Consider the following 25,106-nt stretch of genomic DNA (forward strand, 5'->3'; position numbering starts at 1 on the left):
CCAATTTAGCTCAGAACAGTTCAAGTCTTTTACAGAAAAGCACGACATCAAACACTGCACGTCAAGTCCGTACTATCCCCAAGCGAACGGGATGGCTGAACGGGCTGTTCGCACAGCCAAGAGCATCATGGGACAGCCTGACCCCGGATTGGCTCTTTTATGTTATCGGGACACCGCAACAGAACCAACCAATGAAAGCCCAGCCAGGCTCCTACAAGGAAGAAGGTTACGCACAACAGTTCCAAAGCTCAACAACCAACTAAGACCAGCGTGGCCTAACCTTGTCGCTGTCAGACAGAAAGATGCTAAGGCCAAGCATGCATATGAGCACGCCTACAACAGGAGGTACTCAGCAAAGCCTCTCCCGGTTTTGGAGGTTGGTGATAGAGTAAGGCTGAAAACCGACGCTGAAAAGACATGGACAGGAACAGGGGTCATCGAGGCGTCATGCTCTACTCCACGGTCATACGTCGTAAGGACACCACAAGGAGATGTCACCAGGAGGAACCGACGACATCTGCAGATCGTGAACCGGGAATGGACTCCATCACGTCCACCAGAGACCGCCGCTTCAGCTGAGAACGGTGGTGACCAGACTCTGAGTCCATCTAGTCCAGCTTGGCCTGTCTCCGATACGACTACTGCTGAGACATCACCTAAGAGAGCCAACATCACACGCAGTGGGCGTGTAGTGAAACCAGTAGATAGGCTTGACATATAGGAGGAATGTGGATCATCCACGGGGCACAATAAACCCCTTCCCATTCCCTCAGGGTGTGGCAGTCTACCCACTACCCTGTAGACCTGAGTTCAATAATTGCATGTATGTTAATAGATTACAATATCTTTGAGATAAGAGAGAGAAATTTATTTTGGGATAAAAGGTGATTTTGTTTATGAGAGCAGGCTAGAACATGTAAAGAGATTGTATGTTTGTGTTGCCCCAAACTTAAAGGGGGAGATGTAACGTGATGTTCCTGAATGCCACCTGCAAGGCAGTGCGCATGTTCAGACAGGACTAGGCTGCAGAAGTTGTTACCGTTCAAGCATTATTAAAGAAGCCATGATCCGCCAATGTTCCGCCTTATCATTTTAGGATATGCTAGTGCACTTCACATTTTCACTATGGCCGGACCGATGTCGATATGTCGGCCGATATCTCTCTTTGATCGATCTTCGATCTTTAGAGATGAAGAGATATAGATCCAAAAACATTTGCTGTTTTAATCCCTTAAAATGCAGTTACCAAACACAAACGACGTATAATCAAGACGAGATGGTCACTCAGGAACTGAGCATGTCACCGCTTGACACTCTGGGGAATAATAATGCTTGACGTAAACAATGGAGCGCCCTCTGGTGGTGACAGCCAGAACTACTAGTGTAATACGATGATATTCAAATAAAAAGTCGCTTCACTAGTGAATAAATCTGGTTACATCGGCCCCTTTAGGAGATAAAATTAGCCACCAACAGATATTCACTTGATATTCTAATAGTGACTGATAATATCGGCTCAAGTTTTCACTGTGTTTATGATGATAATCCAAGAGCCAATTATAAAACCTGCAGAAGTCCAGAGGGAAAAAACCCTTACGGATCCTCAAAGCACTGCAGTCCAAAAAGTCTGGACATGCGCTAAAAGCTGAAAGTGCTCTATGTTAAGGTTAAAAAAAACAGAATGCAAAGACTTGAGCTTGTATAGATTTCTTCTAACTTTAAGTCACACCTACCTATTCACACTGATGGCAGAGGTTGACCATCAGAGGTAATTAATACCGTTTATACACATGCATCCCATTCCCCTTTTCTGCCAAAGTCTGTATCCATGTACTGAGCGGGAAAGACACAGGCAACAAGCTGGTCAATAAGAAAAGACAGCCGGAGCTGTGTAGAGTAAAGACGGGAAGAAAAGAGCAGCTTTATTGATTTCTGTCCTTTTGGCAGTTTATTCCAATTCCTGACACCAAGATGTGACCAAATGAACCCACGAATCACCCAACCCTGAAGATTACAGACCTGTTTGTTTTTTTCTAACTGTTGTTTCGTTGTACTTTATTTAAAAATAATGATCGCCTCGTGGGTTAAAACACACTGATCTCTGGTAAGACACCATATTGATTCTCTCTTGAAACTGTGATCTATTGTAAGTAAATGTACATGAGTCATGTTTGTATGGAACATGAAGCCTTTTGTCATGTTAATGTGAAAGAAGTGGAGTTTTGTAACTGTCACATGGCTGAAGTGCCCTCTCTGTTCTGAAGCGTCTTCAATTCTCTAAAACCATTGTTCAATGCAACGCTTTGGTTGATGGTCTTGAAGTGGTTCGAGACCACACACACACACACACACACACACACACACACACACACACACACACACACACACACACACACACACACACACACACACACACACACACACACACACACACACACACACACACACACACACACACACACACGCTCTTATATATGGATATACACAGATCGCAGCCACGTGAATGGTTTGTGTCCCACAGAGCTGTTACAAAAAAAAAAAAAAAGGGGCCGTGAGTGATAAAAGCTCACGCGCACTTAACGCTGCTCCGTTGGTCGTCAAAGGAAAAAGGAGCGAACCTCTCCGGACCGGGAGCGCACGGAGGAGGGGCGGATCTAACGTGACACTTTTACTTGCTCTTTAAGTTATCATTCATTTGCTAAGCAGCTCTCTTGGACTGTTAGGCTGAGCGGTTGCACATTTCTAATATAGCCCAATTGAAGCCTCCACATGCTCGCGCTGTGCAACACAGGGCTTTCTCGTGCGCCCTCGCTTCATCAGATGGGCTGACCGAAAGTCCGGCACCGTTACCGGGTGGTCGGTGCAAACTTCGGGGGGGGGGGGTGGTCCAAACTTCAGCCCGGAATGATCGTTTGCAACTTGAGCCTGAGCTGTGCGCACTGTACCGGAGGAGGAGCTGGAAGCACGGCAGCAGCTACGGCAGTAGCGGCTGACGCGTACGAGCAGGTGCCCGGGTCTCTGCCTCCTCCGACCCTGAGCCCGAGGGGGCACCTCGTGGTGGCGGTGTGCCTCGGCTTCATCGGCACCTTCGGCTTCCTCACCAACTTCCTAGTGCTCGCGCTGTTCTGCCGGTACCGTGCTCTGCGTACGCCCATGAACCTCCTGCTGGTGAGCATCTCCGCGAGCGACTTAATGGTCAGCGTGTTGGGCACCCCGTTCAGCTTCGCAGCCAGCACCCAAGGGCGCTGGCTGATCGGACGCACTGGGTGTGTTTGGTATGGGTTCGTGAACGCATGTTTGGGTAAGCATCTGTTTTCTTGTCTTTGGTACATGTACATTAAATTCGAATGACTTTAAGAACATGCTCTAGGTGATTTACTAAATTAGACGTTTATGGGTTTTTTTTTCCATTTGTGACAGCTGATCTTTTACTTCTGCTGCCAGTCACTCACGGTGCCTGCACAATGACCGTCCATGAACGTTTATTTCTTTGCCTTAAAAGTTCAAGTCCACAAGTTACCTCTGCACGTTCTGTACCGATTTACACCGAGTTATTTGAATCGTCCCTTCTGCAGTAACCGGCAAGTGTGAAGATAATCTCCTGCCTGTTCCTTCAGTTAAGGGCCACACAACACTCCCTCTAAACATGCACACGATTATAATCCTGTTAAAACCATTTAATTTTAAATCCCATTAAGTTGACAGGGAATATACTGTTCACTGCAGATAATGTCCATCGACAGACTTTCCTTCAGGGTTATACATTTTGTTTGGGCTCTTTTAAGAGGAGGTTCAATGACTTGGAGGCAGAGCCACCTGGCTGAAGATGTTCTCCCTGATACTGTACGTTTATGGATGACCCTAACAAACGGTTGCTGTTCAGATCTGTTATTTGTACATTTTAACTGCCTCAGGATGACGTTTTGTATTTGTAGGGTTGGCTGCTAGACTCTGTTACTCATGCCGCTGCTTGTCTTGTCCCTGACACCCTTAAAAAAAGAGATTTTTTAATCACAAAGAGTCTTTCTTTCCCAGTTAGTTAAACGTGGGTACATTTTTAAAAAAAGCATTTCTGATCATATTCCAGAAGAAATCTGTCCTTGTTCTTTTCTTATGTGGACCCACATGTAGATAGTTGTTCAAATGAGTAGACAGTATTGTTGACAGAGCTCCTCAGCAGCATCAAATCTGTGATGTTACAGTTCAGCTGGAATCAATTGAATCATCACCACCAGGGAGCAAAAACATCGAACCCATCTTCTGAGGAGCCAGGAGCCTTTTTTCTTTCCATTGGAGCCACAAAAAAAAGGCAAAAATCTCCAAATTTAGTGTCCTCTTTTTTTTACCCTTTGAGTGCAATTATAGAGTATAATCAATTTGTTAATAGAGTGGATCCCAGTAGTCTCTTCTCCTTCAGAGGCTTTTACATCCCTTTGTCTTCCCTTTAAGGGCAGGTCTTGGAGTTTTGTTAGATTCAGGAACCTGTTGGTGATCTTACTTCAGTTCTCATGTCAGTAAGTTGTTGCTCCCAAATCTCTCTGGACTTTTAGAGCTCTGAGGATCAGTAAGGTGTTCCTGCCTATAATTCAGTTCTTCCCCTCTTTGGACTCGGGCACTAAGGTGTCATTGGTGTTGCATTTAAGTGTTTTTCTCTATGAAGTCTCAACTTGCAGAAATGTGTTGCCGGTCTTAAATCAGAGCATTTCCCTTTGAAGTTCGGGGGTTCAAGGGAAGCATGTTTGCTCTCCAATTTTTTAAGTTGGTTTCTCTTTGGAGTCTGGACCTTGCAGGAGAAAGCAGGAAGGTGTTATACATGTTGTTTTCTAACTGTCCTGTTTTTCCTCTGTGGAGTTTGGACCTGCAGGAAAGCATTGCCGCACTTAAATGATCATTTTAGTCTTTGAAGTCTGAGGTTGTTTTTGGGAATCCAGACTCGTCGAGCTCTGAGGTTCAGTACAGTGTTCTCGTACTCTTTGGACGTGAGCTGTAAGGTGTTGTGGGCAATGACATTAAATCCGTTGTTTAACCTTTGGGGCACATTTCCACTGGGAAGTCCTTCCTGTGAGCATATTCGACCCTCAAAGTCCAGATTGTTTGACGAGTGTGAGTGCTCCACTGTTGCTCAGGAAAGGTTCACTTCCTGAGCCCTGGCACGGTTGGACGAGGTGAACGTCTCTCGTGCACGACAGGAACTTTTGTGATCACCGGGTTTTGAAGCGCTCAAAAAATTTCTGGTCTAAATGAATTCCAAACTGATTATGCAAACTGCAAATACTCTCATTTCCGCCCCCAAAAAATAAATGTCAGAGTGCCGTTGGCTTTGTGCAAATGCACAAAGGTAACCGTGATCAGGCCTGATTGAGCTCGAAGCAGTGTGAGTGCAGGCCAGCATGGTGCGAGGAAACTGGGCCTATGTGAGCGCACCCTTAGAGCATTTAAATCAGAGCTTTTCTTTTTTGGAGTCAGCGGTTCAAGTAAGATGTTTTCTTTTCCAAGTTAAAATGAAAGGCTTTATTGGCACTAAAGTGGCAAAAATGTATATAGGCCGAAGAATGAAACGTTGATGAAGTGTTGTCACTTTTAAATCCCTTTCTTTCTCTCTGGGATTATCATTAGCAAGTTGTTCTCTTTTCTTCTTTGACAGTAAAGGGTTGTTGCTCTAATCAGTTGATTTCTCTCTGGAGTCTGGACAGGAAGTGAGGTCCACCAAGCACTCAAAGAATAAAAAGGTTTTATTAAAAGTGGAAAACATACAAACGTTCCCCAAACCATTAAGAACTTTATTTCTTTCTCTCCATGGATTCTGTTCTGCCTGCGACATGCGATAAGATGTTGCTGCCCTTAAATCTGCTCTCTTTGGGCAGTGCTTTAAAACCTGTTTTTTTAAATCGATGGAGTTTCAACTTGCAAAAATGCATCCCTGCTTTGAATTCTGTGCTTTTCTCTTTTCGGAGTCTGGGGTTCAAGTGAGGTGTTGTTGCTCTTAAATCGATCTTTTTCTCTCTGGAGGGTGGACAGGCTGTAAAAAGTTGTTGCTCCTAAATCAATTTTCTTTATCTCTAGAGTCTGGGCCAGCAGTAACGTGCAGTAAAGTGTTGTCGCTCTCAAATAAGCTGTTCCTCTCTGGAGTCCGAGCTGGCAGTGAAGTGCAGTAAGGTGTTGTTGGTGTTGCTTTTAAATCTGTTGTTTCCTCAACGGAGTTCGGTCTTGCAGGGATGCATTGCTGCTCTGAAATCTAACTGTGATCCTCTGGAGTATCTGGTTTAAGTTAGTTGATTTAAAAATAAAAATAAAAAATTAGTTGTGGACTTGCAGTCAAGTGTTGCTCTAAAATCAGATTTATTTTTGTCCTGCCCTGATTTGGTTCAGTTCCGGCTTTACACAGTCATAAAAAACGATATCGAGAAAAAGGCAAGTGCACACTGATCAGATGTTGTTGCTCTTATACAAGTTGTTCTCTCTCATGAGTGATCTGAGGAAGTAAAGTTGTGTTGCTTTAAAAAAAATATTTGCATTGCTGATGTCTGGACTTGAAAAGAGGGTTTGGTCCTTGAAGGTTAGGTTTAGTTCCATCTTGATTCTTGCCTCAGGAGAGTGTTGTTTCTCGAAAATCAAATGTTTCCTCTCTAGATTATGGGAAGCAAGAAAGGCACAGTCAGATGTTGTTGCTCTTAAATCCGTGCTTTTCTCCATGGACTGTGGGGACTGTCGATAATGTTGCATTTAAAAACGTTGCGTGTACTCAGTCTGGACGTATCGCCGACTGGACTGGAGTCTGAGAAACGTGTGCGTGTCAGCTCCGTGCTCCCTCATCTGTCAACACCCACAGGCTGCATTCTCAGAGCGCAACACGGAGCAGCGCTGCCGAACAGTTGGAGTCCCAGAGACCGAGGAGATTCTGCAGTGACTTCAGATCCACACTCAACAGCATGAGATAGTACAATCTTTGGGGTAAAAAATCTATACAACCCTGAGAAATACAGCAACAGACATGTAAAATCTACAAAAGTAGAAGCCTGATGCAGAGCGCTCTGGACCGGAGCTGGGACGCAGCGCAGTGAAGCTGGTGGTGGTGGGGGCGGGGGGAGCTGACATGGGTGAAACACACATCTGGTGGAATTTGGCATTAAGTTGCTGTTGCAGTCTTCGTAGTGAGGTGTTGTTGCTCTTCAATCAGTTGTTTCCTCCATGGTGTCTGGACTTGCAGATATTAGTTTCACATGTAGGGATGTAGCGATTTACTCAACTCGCGATATCCGATTCTCTCGACGAGTTATTTTGAGATAATGTGGAGGTGATCGGAGCTTCTCATCGTGCTGTCGATCTAAACGCTGCATCATGTTGGTTGTGCTATTTGAAAGATTCTCTCGTCTTGTTGCAGTATTTGCACAGTTTTTGTCTCATCATTTTCTGTCTCGGGGAAGCCAAAATGTTTCGACGATATTACAGCCATTCCTTTTTCCGATTCAAACCTTGACACCTTTAAATACATTCTTTAACTGCCTCCTGACTCTACATTACTATTCACATCAGTTTCATTCTTTCTATATTCAGGACTCACGGTAAAGAGGTGCTCTCATGTTGTTATAGTTAAAATGGAAGCCAGGACTCACAGTCAAATGCAATTCAAATTCAAACGCTAGCAGGAAATGTTACTTTAAAAACCTTTTGAGTTTTGACTCACAGTTAGCACCTTTTAAACTAAAAAAATGTCGTTTTCTCAAGTCTGGACTTGCAGCTGTGTCCTCTCCTCAGACCATTTTATCTGCACCCTGTTTTCGATCAAATTGAAGGATTCGGACTAAACCCTGCAGCCACAGAAGACGCCAACCGCTTTCCAATTTAACCAGAAATGCCAGAAGCAAATCTTCCAAAAACCTGACATTCACTCCGTAATGAGTCATGCATGATGTACGTGTATCTAATCAACAGTTTATCCATGACCTGAAAACTTTTCACTTTTATGAGTACTGAATGTGAATGTGAAGGGTGTGCAGAATAAACACTAGTCACAATCAATAACATCAAAAGTGGATGAGAGAAGATTTTAGGCCTCACTGAAAAACTAAATGAGAAGCTTCACAGATTGAATTCTGAAGTGGACCTGCTCATTGGCTCTCGAAAAACAACCAGAGTGCAGAGATGGGAACCCAAGCATCAAAGATTTATACGAGTGGTGAATGATTGATGACAGTTTGGTCTGGATTGATCAGATAGTAGAAGGAGAGGAAGACATGACGGGCAGTTTGAAAGTTTTCAGAAATAACCCAAAGGGTCAGGTTCTATCAGCCTGATTCTGGCTGACTGAAAGTTTGAAAGATGGTAAAAAAGACGAGCCAATACTGGACATAACATAATTTATTATGCGTCTGTCAGTCTGTCTATTAACCCGCCAATTATGAAATTGAAAAGTCCATCCTCTCCATCTTTTGCCTGCTCCACTTTTCAGAAATTGTGTGCTCAAACTGGCCGTTTGGAAATTTCCCCTTTGTGACATCACAAAGTGATGTGCGTAATGCTCCCACGCCAAGTTTTCACAGCCCTCTGAGTCTGCCTTCCCACAGAAACCAATTGGACATGATGCAAGAAAGCCCTAGACCCTGAGAGGGGAGTGGTCAGACACAGCTCATTTACATATTTAAAGCTACAGACACACAAACAGCCTGTTCTGAGCAGGGCTGAAAATGAGGGCTTTATAGGCATGATCAAATACAGGATCAGAGTGAATTATCATAAAGAAAAAAACATTGTTTGGATCATTGGTCAAATTAGAAAAGTAATTTCGAGTTATTTAATTATATTTGTGATGTGATTTTTATGAAAAAATATTCTTGGCATCGAAATGAAAGACATTTAATATGTGGAAAATCAAAATAATACTTAGTGTCAACCCAATTACACTAACAGCCTGAGTGAGTGTGAAAAGGAATCCTCTTTATTTCATGAGTTCAATATGATCCTTGTGCATTTTGAAGTTTGAACTCTGCAGACTGGAACAAAAGACGCTGCCTGAGGAGAGGTTAGAGCATGAATTGCATCGACTCTTTAGAGTTCATATTTAGCCAAGGTGTCTTTGTGCTCAGAGACTTAAATAAGTGAAACTGCTGAGCAGACATTTAGTGTGCAAACAGCGTCCCAGTGTTTCTGTGTGTTCCTGAAGTTGTGTTTAAGTGTGACAACTTAGAAAGCCGGTAAAATGCACAAATAACATTTCTCTTGTTCGGTGGAGATTGATTACGACTTTTATTGAAGACAAACTGTTCTGGATTTGAAGTTAATTTAAAAAAAAATTGAAGTGCATCAACCATTACTTGTTTGGAAACTCAAAGACCTACTCAAGGTCTCGGCAAAGATCACAAAGTAGCATGGAAGTGTTTACATTTTTTATGAAAGCGTGAAGAGAAACCGAAGGCACCAAACTACCTGCACTTATTATTTCACACTTTGCGGGAGCATTTCATAACCATCACTTCTAACAAGAAAATGTATTCAATCTTGCAAGACATCCACTTCGGATGTCATCCGATTATTAAAGTGCTTTCAACAGTTTTCATCACTACCATGAGGTATATATATTGCCGCCCCCTCTAGTAGACCACAAGGTGCATTAAGGTCTGCTGGAGTGAAAAGCTCTTGCAAGACGATGAAGAGAAGTCAGAGTCCTCAGTAGAGTGAGTGAAACTTCTGTCAGCTCTGATAAACGATGTGAAAAAGAAGTGGCATCACATTCTCTACCTGATATAACTCAACTTTGACTGTGGTCAAACTGTTTTTTGTTTATTTCAAACATAAATAAAAAGCAAGCAAACAATGTTAACTGGCTGAGCAGCATTATGTGCAATGATTTCAGACAAATTCCTGACAGTAGCTCTGAAATTGCTACCTTAATGGTTTGTTGGTAGATGACAACCCCATCCATCTTGGACAATAGAGTCTGTTACATAATGTTGTCTATGCTCAGAATAATTGCAATTTCACTGGCTGAGAGTAAACAATGAGCTGGATAAGGAACCTAAACAAAACAGAACACAATTAAATGAAGTCATTCATTAAATTCATTGAAGCATTTTTCTTAAATTGGAAACCGTCTATTACACGCTTCGTCTGTTCATCAGGAATATGTCTCGAACAAATCTGACACTGCTGATTGAAACTTATTACAGAAACATCAAAACTGCTTTCTCCAGCACAATCAGGGTAAAAATCCCGCTTTCAAAAAGATAGAAACATTTGTATTGTTTTGTTTGTTTTTATGAGAAAATATTTTAAAAATGTAAAAGATTAGACACTAGAATTCACCATTCAGCCCCAGATGCCCTCTGCATAAATATATACCTCCCTACATCTCCTACATGGATCTAACTCGGATCATCAGCACAGGAGAGAAAACACCTGAAACCTTTTTTTTTCTCCATCTGCCTACGAGATGGAAACGATCCACTTCATTTGTTAATTCACTAATGAGACATTGTTCGCTGTGCTGCAATTATCCTGACAACATGGGAGCCACTGCAGCATGCAGCCAGGCCAGTTAGGACGCGCGACATCAGGTCTATACAGCTGGAGTCATTTTTGTACTGTGTCTCATTTATTCCTGCTATTTGATTCTATTATGAGCAGACCCCATGTCTGTGGCAGGATACTTGGGTGTTGTAGGTTTGACATTGTACAGACGGCAAAGCAGGAGCAACAACATGGCAGTTTGAAAGTTACAAACCAAGCCTCAAAACAAAAAAAACTCTATAAACATTTGAAACTTCGGGGTGTTTATTTAGTTCACGTTAGAGCCGTCACCTCATGTACAGAGACAACAGTCCTTGCCCTGAATCTGACAATGTTTAGTGCATGTCTTCCCCTATTCTCTCTCACCACATATACCGTCTCTCTATAACTCTCTGGACTAAACCTATGTTATATACATATATTTTCTTTTTTGAGTACTTACATTACCATGTTTATCGTTGCAATGGAAACACTGGATGTTACAGCAGAGGAAGTGAAAACTCTGTCAGCTGTCATACAGTTGCTGTAAGTGCTGCTGTGAATACAACACATACTTGTTGGTAAATATATTTTCTTCCTCAGGCTGGTTTCGCCCGGTCGACTTAATTCAACTCTCTCAGTTATTTTTTTCATTTCATTGGAGTAGCAGAAAGAATCACTCCCATGATTTCTCGCCTGCCATGACATCTTTGTTGGTTATTGTTTTGTGTTAGAGCTTCCTGGCTGTGGAATTTACATAATGTGAGTTTAATTTTTTTTAGATCTGAAGTCATTTTTCATCCTTCAAACTATAAAAAAAAAATCAGTCAGACAAGCAATGCTTATGAGAAACTTTGATAAACCGGAAAGGTAAAATATATACGACTCCTGTTGGCTGACAAAAACACAAACAGAGAAGTCTTTGTTTTCAGCTGGAAAATCCTATTTGACTGAAAATATACTGAGTCAGGTTCATCCCTTATTAGTTGCAGATGTGTGAAATTGTATCCCCTTTCATCCCATCATACTGTTGTTGCAGCAATATTTTCTCTTGTATGAAGTTCTTGCAGTGCACACTCATTAAAATGTCAATTTAACTCCTGAAAGATAGTTTTTCTCTGGGACAATTTAAGCTGGGGGAAATCCCTTTCTCACATTATAACCATCGAGTTAAATGTATTGGATTTCTACAAATAACATAAACATGGTGACGTCGTGCATGTTGAATACAACCCATGTGTGCTGGGAGCTTTGCTGAGTCTGCGGCAATATTTGTAAAAAATGGTTTATTTGGCCATCGGTTGGATCTGAAACAGAAGAAGAGGGGGCAACAAAGAGGAAGAGATAGACGGATGAGTGGAGAAAAGACAGAGGGTGACACAAATGAAAAAAGACAGACAGAGAGGGAGAAGATAAGGGTTGGATGAGACGAGCTGGAGAAAGAAAGAGTGCAATAATAGATGATTAGCTCCTCTGCTGACTCAGGCTCAGGACATCGGTCATTCATTTTTCCATAAATGTAATCGACTCCAGAAACAACTTAGGTGTGGAGGAAGCGCCCCTCAGGTGAAAAACCCATTAAAATGTACACTTAAGAATCAAAGTGGGTCATGTTCAAATGAAAGCAAGTGTTGGGGACCGATACATTCCCCCTAAATCCCCACCAGGCTCAGAGTACAGACTGTGCAATCATTACAGGAAATGAGAGGGAAAATGGTCGCTGTTCAGACGGGTAGTCGTGTTGCTGAGGTAGCAGAGCGCTCATATTAAAGAAACCCACTGAACCAGGCAGGAGGGGACACAGCTGTCAATATTTTTAGATTGACATACACTCTTTTCCTTTGTTATACATTTTCAAAGTATTTTTTATTTTTTTAGTTTGCTGCTTTGACAAAACTGTCTCTGAAACTTTACCCATTAAGCCTTGAATTTGAATTTGCTGAGTGTGCTGGAAGTGTTAATAGATTAAATTACTGACAGCACATTTGTGAACACAATTTATACAGTGATTACATTCATCAGTTTTTTGTTTACCATGTTGGTTTTAGGGATGAATTAATTAATTCAAGTTATTCATGAATACTTAATGTGATAAAGAAAGGCTCCAGTTTCCTTATAGTTAAATAATGACTGTTTGATTAAAACAAGTGTAAACAGGCATTTAAATTGACTTCATGCTATCGAGAAACATAAAAAGTTCATTTTTAAATGTTACGGGTCTTTTACGACAGAAAAAAAGTTCTACTTGTGGCAAATGAACCATAAAGCCCAGCACTGTGTGGTACCTTGTGAAAGTTTTCTTGTTTTAAAGATAATTTTTGTGCCATTTTTTTTGCTTTCATTTGGTAGGTCAGCTGAAGAGACACAGGAAGCATTTGGAGTAGAGAGTAGGGGCTGACATACAGCAAAGGGTCGATGTCAGATTCGAACTCGAGACAACAAGGTCTTTAGCCTCTGCACACGCGCCATATGGCGCCCATCTGTTTCTTTGTTTTAAACTTCTTTTCTTTTAGCAGCTAAACTAGCTTCTATAACGGTGCTAATGTTGTGTAATATAAGTTAAAGTTGGCCTAATATGCTGATTGTCATTTTAAGACTCAGTTTTAGTGATACAATGCTGGATGCCCATATCGGAGGTAAAGTTTCAGCTCATGAGGTAAAACTTTGGAAGCGTTCACAGAATGCATACAAAGTTTCTTTCTGACCTGAAAATGTGTACCTGCAACATCCCCCTGCTTTATCAAGCAAGAGTGCTCCAGTCATTAATCAAGAGAGCTGTTACTGCCTTCTTTATCTACTACCTGCAAACACACACACACACACACACACACACACAAACATGCATTTACGCTGATATTCACTGAAATGATTTCCATAAACCTCAAGACTCTTACAATCTTACTCTCTCCTGTTCTCTCGACACAACGACCCCAACAACCTGTCCGCACCAAACACACCACGGTGTCAGCCAATCAGACGCCTTCATTTGGCACTGTGTTGCAGTAATTGTCAGTAATCAGAGGCTATGAACCTGAAAGACTCAGAGTAATGGAGGTGAAGTGGCCCTGGGCCAGCACTTTAGCCCTCTGTTTGCGCTGATTAGCTCTGATTTAAGATGAAGTCATTTCAGGAGCAATTTATGCAACAGGACACATTAATCGATTAAACAATTAACCTGCAGAAATGACTGCTGCCTCCTTCCCCACTCGCAGGTTAATCATTGTTATTTGGCCTGTTTATTTCAGTCGGAGGACAGTTAATGGATAAAAAGGTAATCATGATTAGCTCGTACAAGAAAAACAGGCTTTTAGTTTAATCCAAATTGAATTAGAAATAAACATTGAAGCAACAACAAAAGTCTACATTGATAATCCATTAATAGTGTTAGTCATCGTCCGAGAGGAAAAAAAGTTATGTATTTGATGTGTGCAGGTTGTCAGATGTGACATGAGGATTAGTCTAAGATCGTAGTCCAGAGATTCCAACAGCATTATGGACAATCAAACATTATCATTGGTCATTTTCAGCTTTTTGATTTGTAATTGTATTGGAGCTGCGCTTTAACTACAAAAACAATTGTAAAAATAGTCAAAAAACAATTAAAAGATTCACATTTTTATCATGTGCTGCAAGTTAAATGTCATATATTTAGCAAAATAGACTTCGCCATGTTTTTCTAACACTAATATTCTCAGTAACTCCTCCCCCAGGTGGGTGACACTCCCACAGCTAGGCGTTTGTTCTGCCCTCTGAGTCTGCCTTCTCACTGTAAATAATAGAGCATAGTGCAAGAAGCCTCAAACCACAAAAGCCCTTTCAAAGAGGGGCGTGGTCAGACACAGCTTATTTACATTTAAAGCTACAGACACAGAAACAGTCTGTTCTGAGAAGGGCTGAAGTAGGTTTATTAGCATGATAAAGTGGATTTATACCAAATAACTTGACATGTTTTGGGGTGCTCTGAGGCACATATAAACTTGCTGCAAAGGAGGATAACATGTGTCCTTCAAGTTTAAACATGTATTATTGTGATGTTCTGAGTCCATAAAGAGAGTAATAAGATGAATATCTGTAGAGGAATCTGAGAAGTTCCTGTTTATATTGTGCCTTCTTTTCTGTTTTTCTTGCCAATGTTATTTTTTGAACGTCTCTATCGTCTTTCAACAAAACCCTCATAAGGAGCATGAGCCTCAATCTCCACAGCTTTGTAATTATCTTGGAGTGAATTCGAACAGATGCTCCAATCTAGAGAAATCTGCTTCATGTTTAGTTGCTCTTCCGACTTTTATACCAACAAAATGTGATGCGAGATTTACTTAGTATGCTGGCCGATGTTTTCAGCTTTTATTTGTGCTAAATATTGTATAGTATTTTGTCACACACCTGTTGATTTCTTGTCCTTCCTCAGGCATCGTCTCCCTGATCTCCCTCGCCGTTCTGTCCTACGAGCGTTACTGCACCATGATGGCGACCACAGTCGCCGACGGACGAAACTTTCGCCCTGCATTGGCAGGGATCTCCTTCTCCTGGCTCTACTCCGTGGCCTGGACCGTACCTCCTCTTCTGGGCTGGAGCAGTTACGGCCCAGAGGGTCCTGGGACCACCTGTTCGGTGGACTGGAGGACCCAGACAGCAAACAATGTCTCCTACATCGTCTGCCTGTTCACATTTTGCCTGGTCCTGCCGTTCTGCGTCATTGTGTACTCCTACGGCAAGCTACTGCACGCCATCAGACAGGTGGGATTCTGAAAAAGAACATGATTGTTCCAATTTAAGAAATGTGCCTCTGTTTTGAGTTGATCTCAGAGAAGATACCTATGAGTCAAGAAGCGATATCAAATAGATTTAAAACAAAAAGTCCAAACCAGCTTGTCAGAAATCCTTCCAGAAGCTGCACAGCTGTTGTTGTTTGGACGTGGGTCAGACATATATGTAGTCTTATCAAGGAAGACTTTTAATTCCAGGATGTAAAAAACAGGCCAAGCTAAACCAGTCTAAACAATCCAGCTGTCTTGAACTACATTAGCTAGTTAGCAGCTAACTGAACTACACAAGGTATGTCTACCAGGAAATCCTTTTTAGTCAGTCAGCCATAGTTTGAATTAAGACACCAGAACAACAAACAGGCACATCAATACTGCTTTCCATTATCAGGGAGTGCAGCGGATCGGCTAAGTGTTCAATCAGGGGCAGAGAAGTTCACACATTTTAAAGCTGAGAAATTAAGCCAAACGCCGGGGGATCTAAAACATCATCATTAAAGGCTGCCAACACCAATTTGTTCTTCTCACTTCTGCTCATGCTAAACAGCCAGGGTGAGAATTCACAGACATGACTGAAGATTTTATCCATTTGCTTACTTACACTTCAATGCGAGAACAATATCTACCTTCAGCAGCTACCTTGGTGTTGTCGGTTGTGTGATAAATGTTCGTCTTTGTTTGCTAGTAAAAGTAAAGTTTTCTGTTTAAGAAAGCCTGAAAGTGTTCAAGCTTCAATGGTCTATCAAGAGAGGAAGGATGAAAGTTTTGAAGATGTTTGATGGTTCGGTTTGTTTTCTTGCTAAGAAATAATGCATGTTTTGGTTATGATCTCTCTCTTACATCTCTCCTCCTTTATAAAAAAAGAAACTTCAGATGGTTCAAACTTCAGATCAGGTTTGAAATAAGTTAACAGGAAAAATTGTTATTAAAAAAAAAAGGCAGTAAGAAATGTAAACATTATGTTTTTCACTTATAATTGGAATTGATTGCAGTCCAAATGGAGATCAATTGTCATGATGGTCTTTGGTCAATCATTGGCTCATCAATAGCTCACATCTGATCATTAATACTACTACTAATTGCATCTTTGCTTTAGCCTAAAAGGAACCTAACAGGATTCCAACATGACCCCTGGGATGCTGACAACATTAATGTAGCTTTGATTGGTCACCATCAATAGCTCCTAATGCTGCAGTCCCTTTCTATAGGTCACAGTGGAGTAGGGCTTGACTGATTACTTATGTGAACTCAGATATTTCCAACAGTTATGATATCCAGAGAAATCTTCGTTGTTTTGTTTTTGGTTTATTGGCATTTGCTTAAACAGGTTGAATTAACGGAGGCGTGTTAGTAAAGGAATACTCACATTTAAATGAATATCATTTATTGACTGTCGTGATGAAACATGGTAAAATGTTATCGTCTCAAAAGAAACAATGAACTCTGAAACAACAGGAAAAAGGAAATGTGCTAAATTGTGTTCATGATTTCACTATATATATTGTAAATACTGTATAACAAAGAGTGCGGCCTACACCTGCAATCTGCGGCTGTAAATCAGTCGACAGCAACAAATGTTGTTGCGATCACACAAACACACCAATCGCAGCTCATTCTCACATCAAGGCGGTTTATTGAAACCCAACATCCGTCTCACTTATCTCTGCTAGACCACATACAATCTGCTGCTGCTGGCAAAGCTTTGCCTCCACCACTCCAGCTGCCTCCTTCCTGCCTCTAGCCTTTGGTTCACCTTTGTAAAGAGGTTAAGCACTGCGCCATGGGGAAAGCTGGAGCATGCTGTTCAGCTACCCAGAGAAGCAACGTCACGCCAAACATTATTTCCATTTTTGCAATAAAATGGTTAAATTTATGACCAGAGTGTTCCTGACTGAGATACGATTGATTGATTGAAATGTAGTGCCATAGGGAAACAAGAAATACAATGTGACTGTACCTTTAGATCGTCTTCATTTCAAAACATTTCCCTCCACATTTTCTCCACCACACAACCTCTTTCTTCATCGTCAGTTTACTCTTTTATTCTTTAAAGCCAAAAATCATCAATTCCTGCACTTATCTAAAAAACAGGCGTAGCTTGTCTTGGCAGGATGCGACTGGTTAAATGCCATTAACCAGGATTAGAGTGATAGTTTTGGGTTACAGTAAAACACATTGGAGAAAAACATGTATGAGTAGGTTGGATAAAAGTTGAGGAGGAAACCCCCCCCCCCCCCGGTGTGGTTGAGAGAATATCACATTTAAAAAGTAGTGAAAGTCATGGGAGGAGGCTGAGAGTGTGATCATGTTAATGACATGATTCGAGACGACGGTCTTCATCACACTCTCTGCTGAGACGCTTGATTAAACCTGAAGGCTACAGATCTCCACGCTAATCACAAGAGACCACAACTTTTTCTTTAGCTCTGTGTGTGTGTGTGTGTGTGTGTGTGTGTGTGTCTGCACAAGTGTGTGTGTGTGTGATGAACAATCCCATTAAGAGCTGGCTTCATATTGTTTCTGGTAATGTGGGTGTTTTAATCTTTTACAATTATACACTGATTATGCTGTGTGGGTTTTTATAAATCGATTATAGTATTTTAAGACTCAATATTTTTACCTGTTAATATGCAAAAACAAATGTGCAAAAGCATTTTATTATTTTGCAAGATAAATGGCAAAAAAGTGATTTGAATGTAGGACGATGCTGTAAATGTTTGTGTACTTAGAGCGTATAGGTGGCAGGTGTCGGAGTTGACCTCATTTTACCTTTCAACCACAGGCTGAATCATTTGTTCACGTCTATGGTAGCGACACGCTAACAGAGTGTCTTTGAGAACAAGTGTCCCTGAACGTTTGGTTGTGCGTCACACGTCCTCGCTTAACTTTGCGTGGGATGGTTAAATGTGTTTGTTCGCCGCCATGAGCCCCAGTGTCTGTCAGCGTGTCGCTGTTTGCACAACAATTTCATTTGCCACATCATTTGCTGGTTCATGTACCATGCCTCTGTGGGTTTCACCAGTGCTTACTAGCACACCAAACTTTTCTGTCGTTGCTCTATGGTGGAGGGTCTTATTAAGGGGGGCAATTTTTGTCACATTATAAAAACGTAATGGAATACGGTTTTAGTTTTCTTCATTGTTGGAATGTGGACAGAATCCATTTGGAAATGTTCACCAGCTCAACATCTATCTGTTTATAAAATACAATATTTAAAACAGAAATTAGACCCTGATCCAGCCACAGGTTCATAATTTATATATTTTTTTGCTTGCACTCTTTTGAGTTATGATGATGTTCGACAGATGAAGGAGACTCCAAAACATGAGTCATGACCAAATCACCTCGAGGCAAACGTCTATTCTGAGAGCTAAAGAAGAGACCCGTAATTCACATGGCCCAACAAGGATTATGAATTAAAAACATTTCATCTGTATGGGTTGAACTCAAGGTGCAGATTTTGTCCTTGCTCATGAACTAAGTGAGGACTGTTGGAAAAAGTTCTGTCAGAGCCGTTGTGCTCAAAATTCATCCCCACCAGCGCTCATGCCAGACACCTGAAATTAATTTGGGCGATTTTCACTAAATGGAGATTAGAAATTCTTCTGCACCACTGTCTGACTTTGACCTTTAGACTAAAGAGATGAGTTCATTTCCTCACTCGATGTCATTTTGAGAGCGGCTCAAGATTTTGCATCTGCTCCGAGTCCTCATCAAACACTTTATGACTGAGGGAAGAGAAAGAGTCTCTGCAGACTGAGTCATTGAGTTGCGGAGACCCTTTGAATTAATTAAACAGAGGGACCAAAGAAAACAGAGCCAGATGTAGTGAGAAGTCTCAAAGCCTCATGTGTCCTGTCAGTGTCAGATTAGGACAGGCAGCAGGTCTATAGATGGATCCTCGTAGGCGTAAAGAAGAGGAGATAGAGATAAACAGAGAGAAGAGACAGTGGTGAGAAAAAAGGCCCATGAAAGAGTTTGGACTACATTTATTTTTTTTATTTATCAGTGTGGCAGTTTTTCATAGTTTTTCTATTGTTGTAGATAGTCTAGTAGCTCAAAAAAATTGGAACAATCTGACTTTTTTTCTGGGCATTTCTGTTGTCTACCTTACTGTTGTCTACCTGTACTTCATTAGATTAGAAATTAGAGACCCTTTAACAACTGGTTGTTATTAAAAACAATTACAACTGTTCAAAGTTTGTTAATGCCATAACTCTCTGCAGCAAGATAAATCTCTGAGAGCCTCTCAGCATAATGCAGAAATTGACATATAAACCAATAAAGAAAGCTTAGGAAAGGGAATTTGAAGCAGCACCAAAGCCTTTGAATCTTTTAACCCCGAATTCAAGAGTGGTGTTTGTGTGATCTTGCGTTTTCACTAATGGAGTACCTCAGGGATCAATCTTTAGTCCTTTAGTATTTAAAAATCTACAATCCAGTTTCCAACCCAGGTTCCTACAGTCTAAGCTACAGCTGCTATGAACTGTGTATAATGTTATGAGTGTAGAAATGAAGGTTATGATGTACTAGGTATATTACTTCATCAAATAGGGCAAGTGACCCGCTGAACATGCTGGTTTGGTGATTTCTTCTGACCACATCAAAAGAAACAAATCCAGCAGATGAAGGCAGGCGGCAGCTTTGGTGGCACATGATGGCACTGAGGGATGGTGGAGAAAGTTGTTTGTGATTTATCTGAGTGATTTTTTTTTGCAGAGTTGTCAACTTGCCTCAAGACTGTCAGATAACTGGCTTTGTCTCACACATTCGTTTTGCATTTCGTGTTTCGGCTTGCCTTGAACTAAATGTAGCGCTGTCCAAAAAAAAAAAAAAAAATCTGATCATAATCTCAAACTCTGAGATAGTGGCAATGCTCTGCAGGTTATTCCGCTCTCATCGAAATAAACGGACTGATCAGTTATTCAGTTCACTACGACAAACATGTTGCCAAAATATGAAACAAGAATTGCGCAGATAACCATTTCAGTTAATAAGCTGATATCAATCCTAATTATTTTCACGGCTTTGTTGTGATGTGACGATTTCATAATCTAATGTTGTGCAAAGATCTTTGCCAGAATTGTTAATTAACCGCAACAAAATACATCTTTCCGTGGAGAGAGAGAGAGAAGGCAAAACGCCCAGAGTGATAGAGATTGGCATCAGGCGTGGGACGTGTTCAATTTGCTCGGCTGTCTGAGTGTGTGTGTGTGTTTGGGTGTGAATGTGTGTACCGTTGTCTCTCAGCAGCATAGGTGTAAGGTTACTGGAGGTGGGGGGGGGGGGGGGGGGGGGGGGGGGGGAGATAATCCGCTGCTTACACAGCATCATGCATTTTCTCACATTCACAGGACACACACACAAACACATAAAAGTCATTCTCTGAGTGTGATTTAATCTCCTGTGTGTGTCCTCTGTGAATGTGAGTTTGTATACCGATGTTGAAACCTGAAACATTCTGCAAGAGAGCAAATGAAGGGGGAAGGTGAGCTCTCTCAGGCTTTATTTTGTCTTCCACAGTGAGTTTAATTTGTCTCGATTTGACACTAAAATCATTTAGATTGTGATTTAAAAAAAAAAAAAAAAAAAAAAACTTCAACAGCACTTTTTCTGGGATATTTTTAACATTATTTGTACATTATTATACAGTTGTGCATCCATCTGTGTATTCCTCTGCCTGGATGATATCATTAGTTTCCTTTTCATGCCATAGTTATTAGGCTAATGGCTTGCTTTTGTAATAGTGATTACATCTGCGTCAGTGCTCATAGAACAGCTGCAGCATGTTTTCTCTGCTCTATAATAGGTTTTTGATAGTGTCTTAAAAAAAGGGGTAAATGAGCCACACTATTAACCATTTGTTTCCAATGTTAAACGGATAAAGATCCATGAGCAGGATTAATCTTGAAACTCATCTTAATGTAAGCTTTTCTGCAGTTCAGATGCGAGTTTTGAGCGGTCGCGTCAGGACACGTTTCTCTGAAAGTTTGGAGCAGATATTAACTGTGAAGCTTTACTTTTATAAAGGAACTCTCTCTGCCTCTGCAGCTGACACCTTACCTCATCATGGGACCCCCACTGCTATCAGTGTCCGTCTCTCTGGATTATACCAGGATTGGAATTAGCTGACTCCAGCAACAACAGCCACTTCTACCTGCATGGTTATTTCTCAGGTGGATAGAGCGGGCTCAGTCGTGTGCCTTTGTGAAAAGAGAACGAAGCTGCTTCATCCCTCTGATAGCCCTGGTTCATTTGCATATGTTTAGGGAGGAAGTTAATAAAGGACAATTAAATAAACATCTTTACTCACTTGTACAGACACAGTTCTCACTGAATAAATATCTAAAATCTCGACCATGTCTCGGGGGCCCTCTGGGCTCTGAGGTGCCTTAGTTTGATATTCTTACTCGGTCAGCTCAAAACTTAACATTCAGCATGGACTTTTATTTTCTTTCGTTGCACTGAAATGTACAAAGTTTGTCTTCTTTGTCCTTGCAGTCAGAAAGATAAACAACCAGGAATTTCTCATTTGTTTTCTTTGTTTGGCTGAATTTCTAATCCGCCCCTGGTAGAACCAAGTATCACATAACTTCAGAGATATATCAATTTGTCATCTCTAATCTGAAGATTCAATTGATTAAAAGAAATACTATTTGAAACCTGTATGTGAAATGATAAACAGATCGATACGTCTCTCATAGCTGGGAGGTAAATAAAGGGTGGAGACATACTTGCTTTTAACTATGCACATCCTTGCACATGATGACTGCCCTGCGTCTACTGCATCTCATTTAAGGTTCCTTTGCTTCTACAATACAACTTCCTTTTGAACATTGATTTTTGTGTTTTAAATTCGTGTCTCTAAATAAATAAGAGCATCAGTGGCTGAATGGATTGCTGCTCTTTCTCACACCTTTCCTGCCGACTAACGCTGGGTCATCGTAGCAAAATGATGGAGCGTGTCCTTGACGACGTGACAGCGCTTGTCCATTATTGACCTGACACTGTCACATGTCACAACATATTACACGTTTTGCCACATCATCTGTACTGAGTCCATGCAGCCGGGGCTGAGGTGTGAAATATTCTTTTACTTCACCCTTGAAATCCTGTCCAGCTGACACGGCACCTACGTCGAGAGTTCAGTTTGCTCACAGCGAGATGTAGGGGATGATTTACTTTGGTTAATAATTGTTGAAAGGTTGAAAGTTCAACGCTGTGATAAAAAGGAGAGTTTTTATTTTTACCTTAACTAGCTGTTAGCCATCTACTGAATTAAACCGGAAAATGACTCGTGACATGCTATGTTGTCTCTTCACAATACAGCAGCCAGTATGTCCTCCTTCTAAGTTTTGATTCTGGTTTGTTACGGCCTGTTTTAGTTTTGAGAAAGGTAGAGGGTTTTAAGGCACCCTCACCAAACATTACAGACGTCGCTTAGTTTGACAGGTAAACAGCAAACCAACAGAAAGGTTTCAAGACCGATGCAGAGCTGGCTAAACACTGAAGCTTCCAGGACCCTGGTGGACTACATGACAACCAGCGTGCACATCCAGTTGCATATTGCTCTCTAAAGTTTTTCTGCATTTTTTTTTATGTTCCAAGACCGGAAACCTGGTAAAAGTAGGACGCACATTGGAGCTGCTTTGAAAAGTAGAGAGAGGTTAGAACACAAAAAGGTTTTAAGACCGATGCAGAGCTGGCTAAACACTGAAGCTTCCAGGACCCTGGTGGACTACATGACAACCAGCGTGCACATCCAGTTACATATTGCTCTCTAAAGTTTTTCTCCCCAACCAACAGTCGAGGTTATAGCTAGCTTTATTTCATGTCGTTATATAAGGTCTTCTCTCTCTCTCTTTTAAACAGGACTCTAATTAAGGATTTAAAATTCACTCTTGCTGATTAAGAGGGCTCAGTGGCAGACGACCAGCTCCGCCGAAAAACATTTCTAAACACACAGCAGGGAGCAGATTCAACTGATTATTTTCAAACAGCTTACTTGTGCTCTTTGGAAACAGCAGCGTGATGCCCCTAAATGCTTCGAGCCTCTAAAATCTATTATGAAAAAAAGTAAACGGGAACTACCATCCAATACTAAAGGGGTGTAAAACATTAATAGGGGATAGAGGATAGTGGATAGAATAAGAAATCAGAGGGAGAGAGAGAGAGAGAGAGAGAGAGAGAGGGAGGGAAAAAAAGGGAAATTACTTCTGCAACCTGTTTGTTTGTTTTTTATATTGGACCAAAGGGGAATTTCTGTTTTTGCAGCGAGCCCCAAGTGGACACCTGAGGAACGACAGCTTTTTGCACTTCCTATTCCATGACAGGAGGTTGATGCTTGGTTATATCACTGTAAATGTGTAACAGTCTTACGTCACTGTACAAACTATTTTGATCTGCCTGACCTGATTTTGGTCGGATGGAAATATATCTGATCGAGAGGGCGACCAGACGCGAATGAATAAAACATCAACTCACTGATTCATCTCGCTCCCGGACTGGTACTCCTCAGAAAATAGTTTAACTCTTTGATATTAGAAATACACATTTTGGCTCTTTTATTTCGGAGGTCTACACACAATAAACTGAACTGGAAAACCAGCAGACTCTTCTCTTAACCAGTGGAACTGAGTGCGTCTATTTTTGGACATTCAAGAACAACATTATTTAAGTTGGCTGAAGAAGATCTGATTGTTTGGGCTGAAACGTTACTTGAGCTTTTGCAGCTTTAGGAAACTAAAACTTGTGATTTAGTTTGATAACAAATGTTGGTTACCAGCAGAAGAAGACTCATCTAAATCAAAACTATCTGTGCTGCGATGTAAACTCCAGAAACAAGCACTGCAGCTCAGACTGTTTCATAAACCTGGACTTTAAGGTTGGACTTCTTCGAGAGGAATGCACAGGATTACACAGGAGACAGCAGGGATTGGGGGGGGGGCAGGTTTTTATTGAAGAGGAGTCAGTGCTACATGAACTGTATTACCCACTAATGTGTCTCCAACATGGCTGAAGAAGGGGGAGGGTGAAAATCAGGCTGCTCTGAACCTCACAGTGTGAGACTTCCGCCTTTGAATCACTGATAAGTCTCCCCTGTGAAGTCTTGATATCTTTTTTTCTTTTTCAACTTCAACAAGCTGATCGAATGAACACAGGCTGGTTTTGATGTCAGGACAAGCGACAACATCCAGTAATGAAATAGTACGCAAAGCAAAACGCTGTGGTTCAACTGTGGTCAGTTAATTTAGAATAAAAATTAAGCACAAACACGAGTTATGACATTGTGTGCTTCCTGGTAAGCCTTTACAGAGGGCAAAATAATGAAGAAATCCAAACCATGTGTCCGTTAGAGTCTGGCTGCAAAGGCTAAGGAACACCCATTAGGTTCAAATATTTACAGTCGATGTAAACAGCCTGGTTTAAAAAAACAACTTTTGAAGCTATTTTAGAAACTTCTATTTTGGGAAATCATGATGAACATATTTCATTTTTTAAATTGTGTTTATTTTGAGCATTAACTGATGAAGATATGAGATTATGAAGATACTGGAAGCTGCAGTTCTAGTCTAAGGAGCCATAGCTCACGATGATTAATTAATCTTACAGCTGGTTTGGTTTTCTTGTGCAGGAGGTAATGAAGCTGACTGGTTCGAGTGTCCGCCTGCAGGTTGTTCATCATCGTTTACCCAGAACTCAACGCAGGCTGAAATAGCCACAAAACAGATTGGAATAGATGAAGTCATGTCTAAATTGATCTAGGCAATCGTTTACATAAAGATGCCCAACCATCGAATATTTCCCCATCCATGTTTTCTCAGATTAAAGTTAAGGGTGATGTAGTCATTAAAAATCACG

The 25,106-nt window shown here is 41.2% G+C and overlaps 1 protein-coding gene across 1 annotated transcript in view; it reads left to right on the top strand.

The window, feature by feature from the left end:
* The first annotated feature begins 2,655 nt into the window (after positions 1–2,655).
* Positions 2,656–25,106, top strand: part of tmtopsb (teleost multiple tissue opsin b) — a 31,407-nt gene continuing 8,956 nt past the window's right edge. The window contains exons 1-2 of the mRNA XM_079361164.1: positions 2,656–3,301; positions 14,891–15,219. Coding sequence (XP_079217290.1) covers positions 2,905–3,301; positions 14,891–15,219 — 726 coding nt within the window. The 5' untranslated portion in view covers positions 2,656–2,904. The remainder of the gene's footprint in view (positions 3,302–14,890; positions 15,220–25,106) is intronic.

This window comes from Symphodus melops, assembly GCF_947650265.1.
Source record: "Symphodus melops genome assembly, chromosome: 14".
Taxonomy (NCBI): Eukaryota; Metazoa; Chordata; class Actinopteri; order Labriformes; family Labridae; genus Symphodus; species Symphodus melops.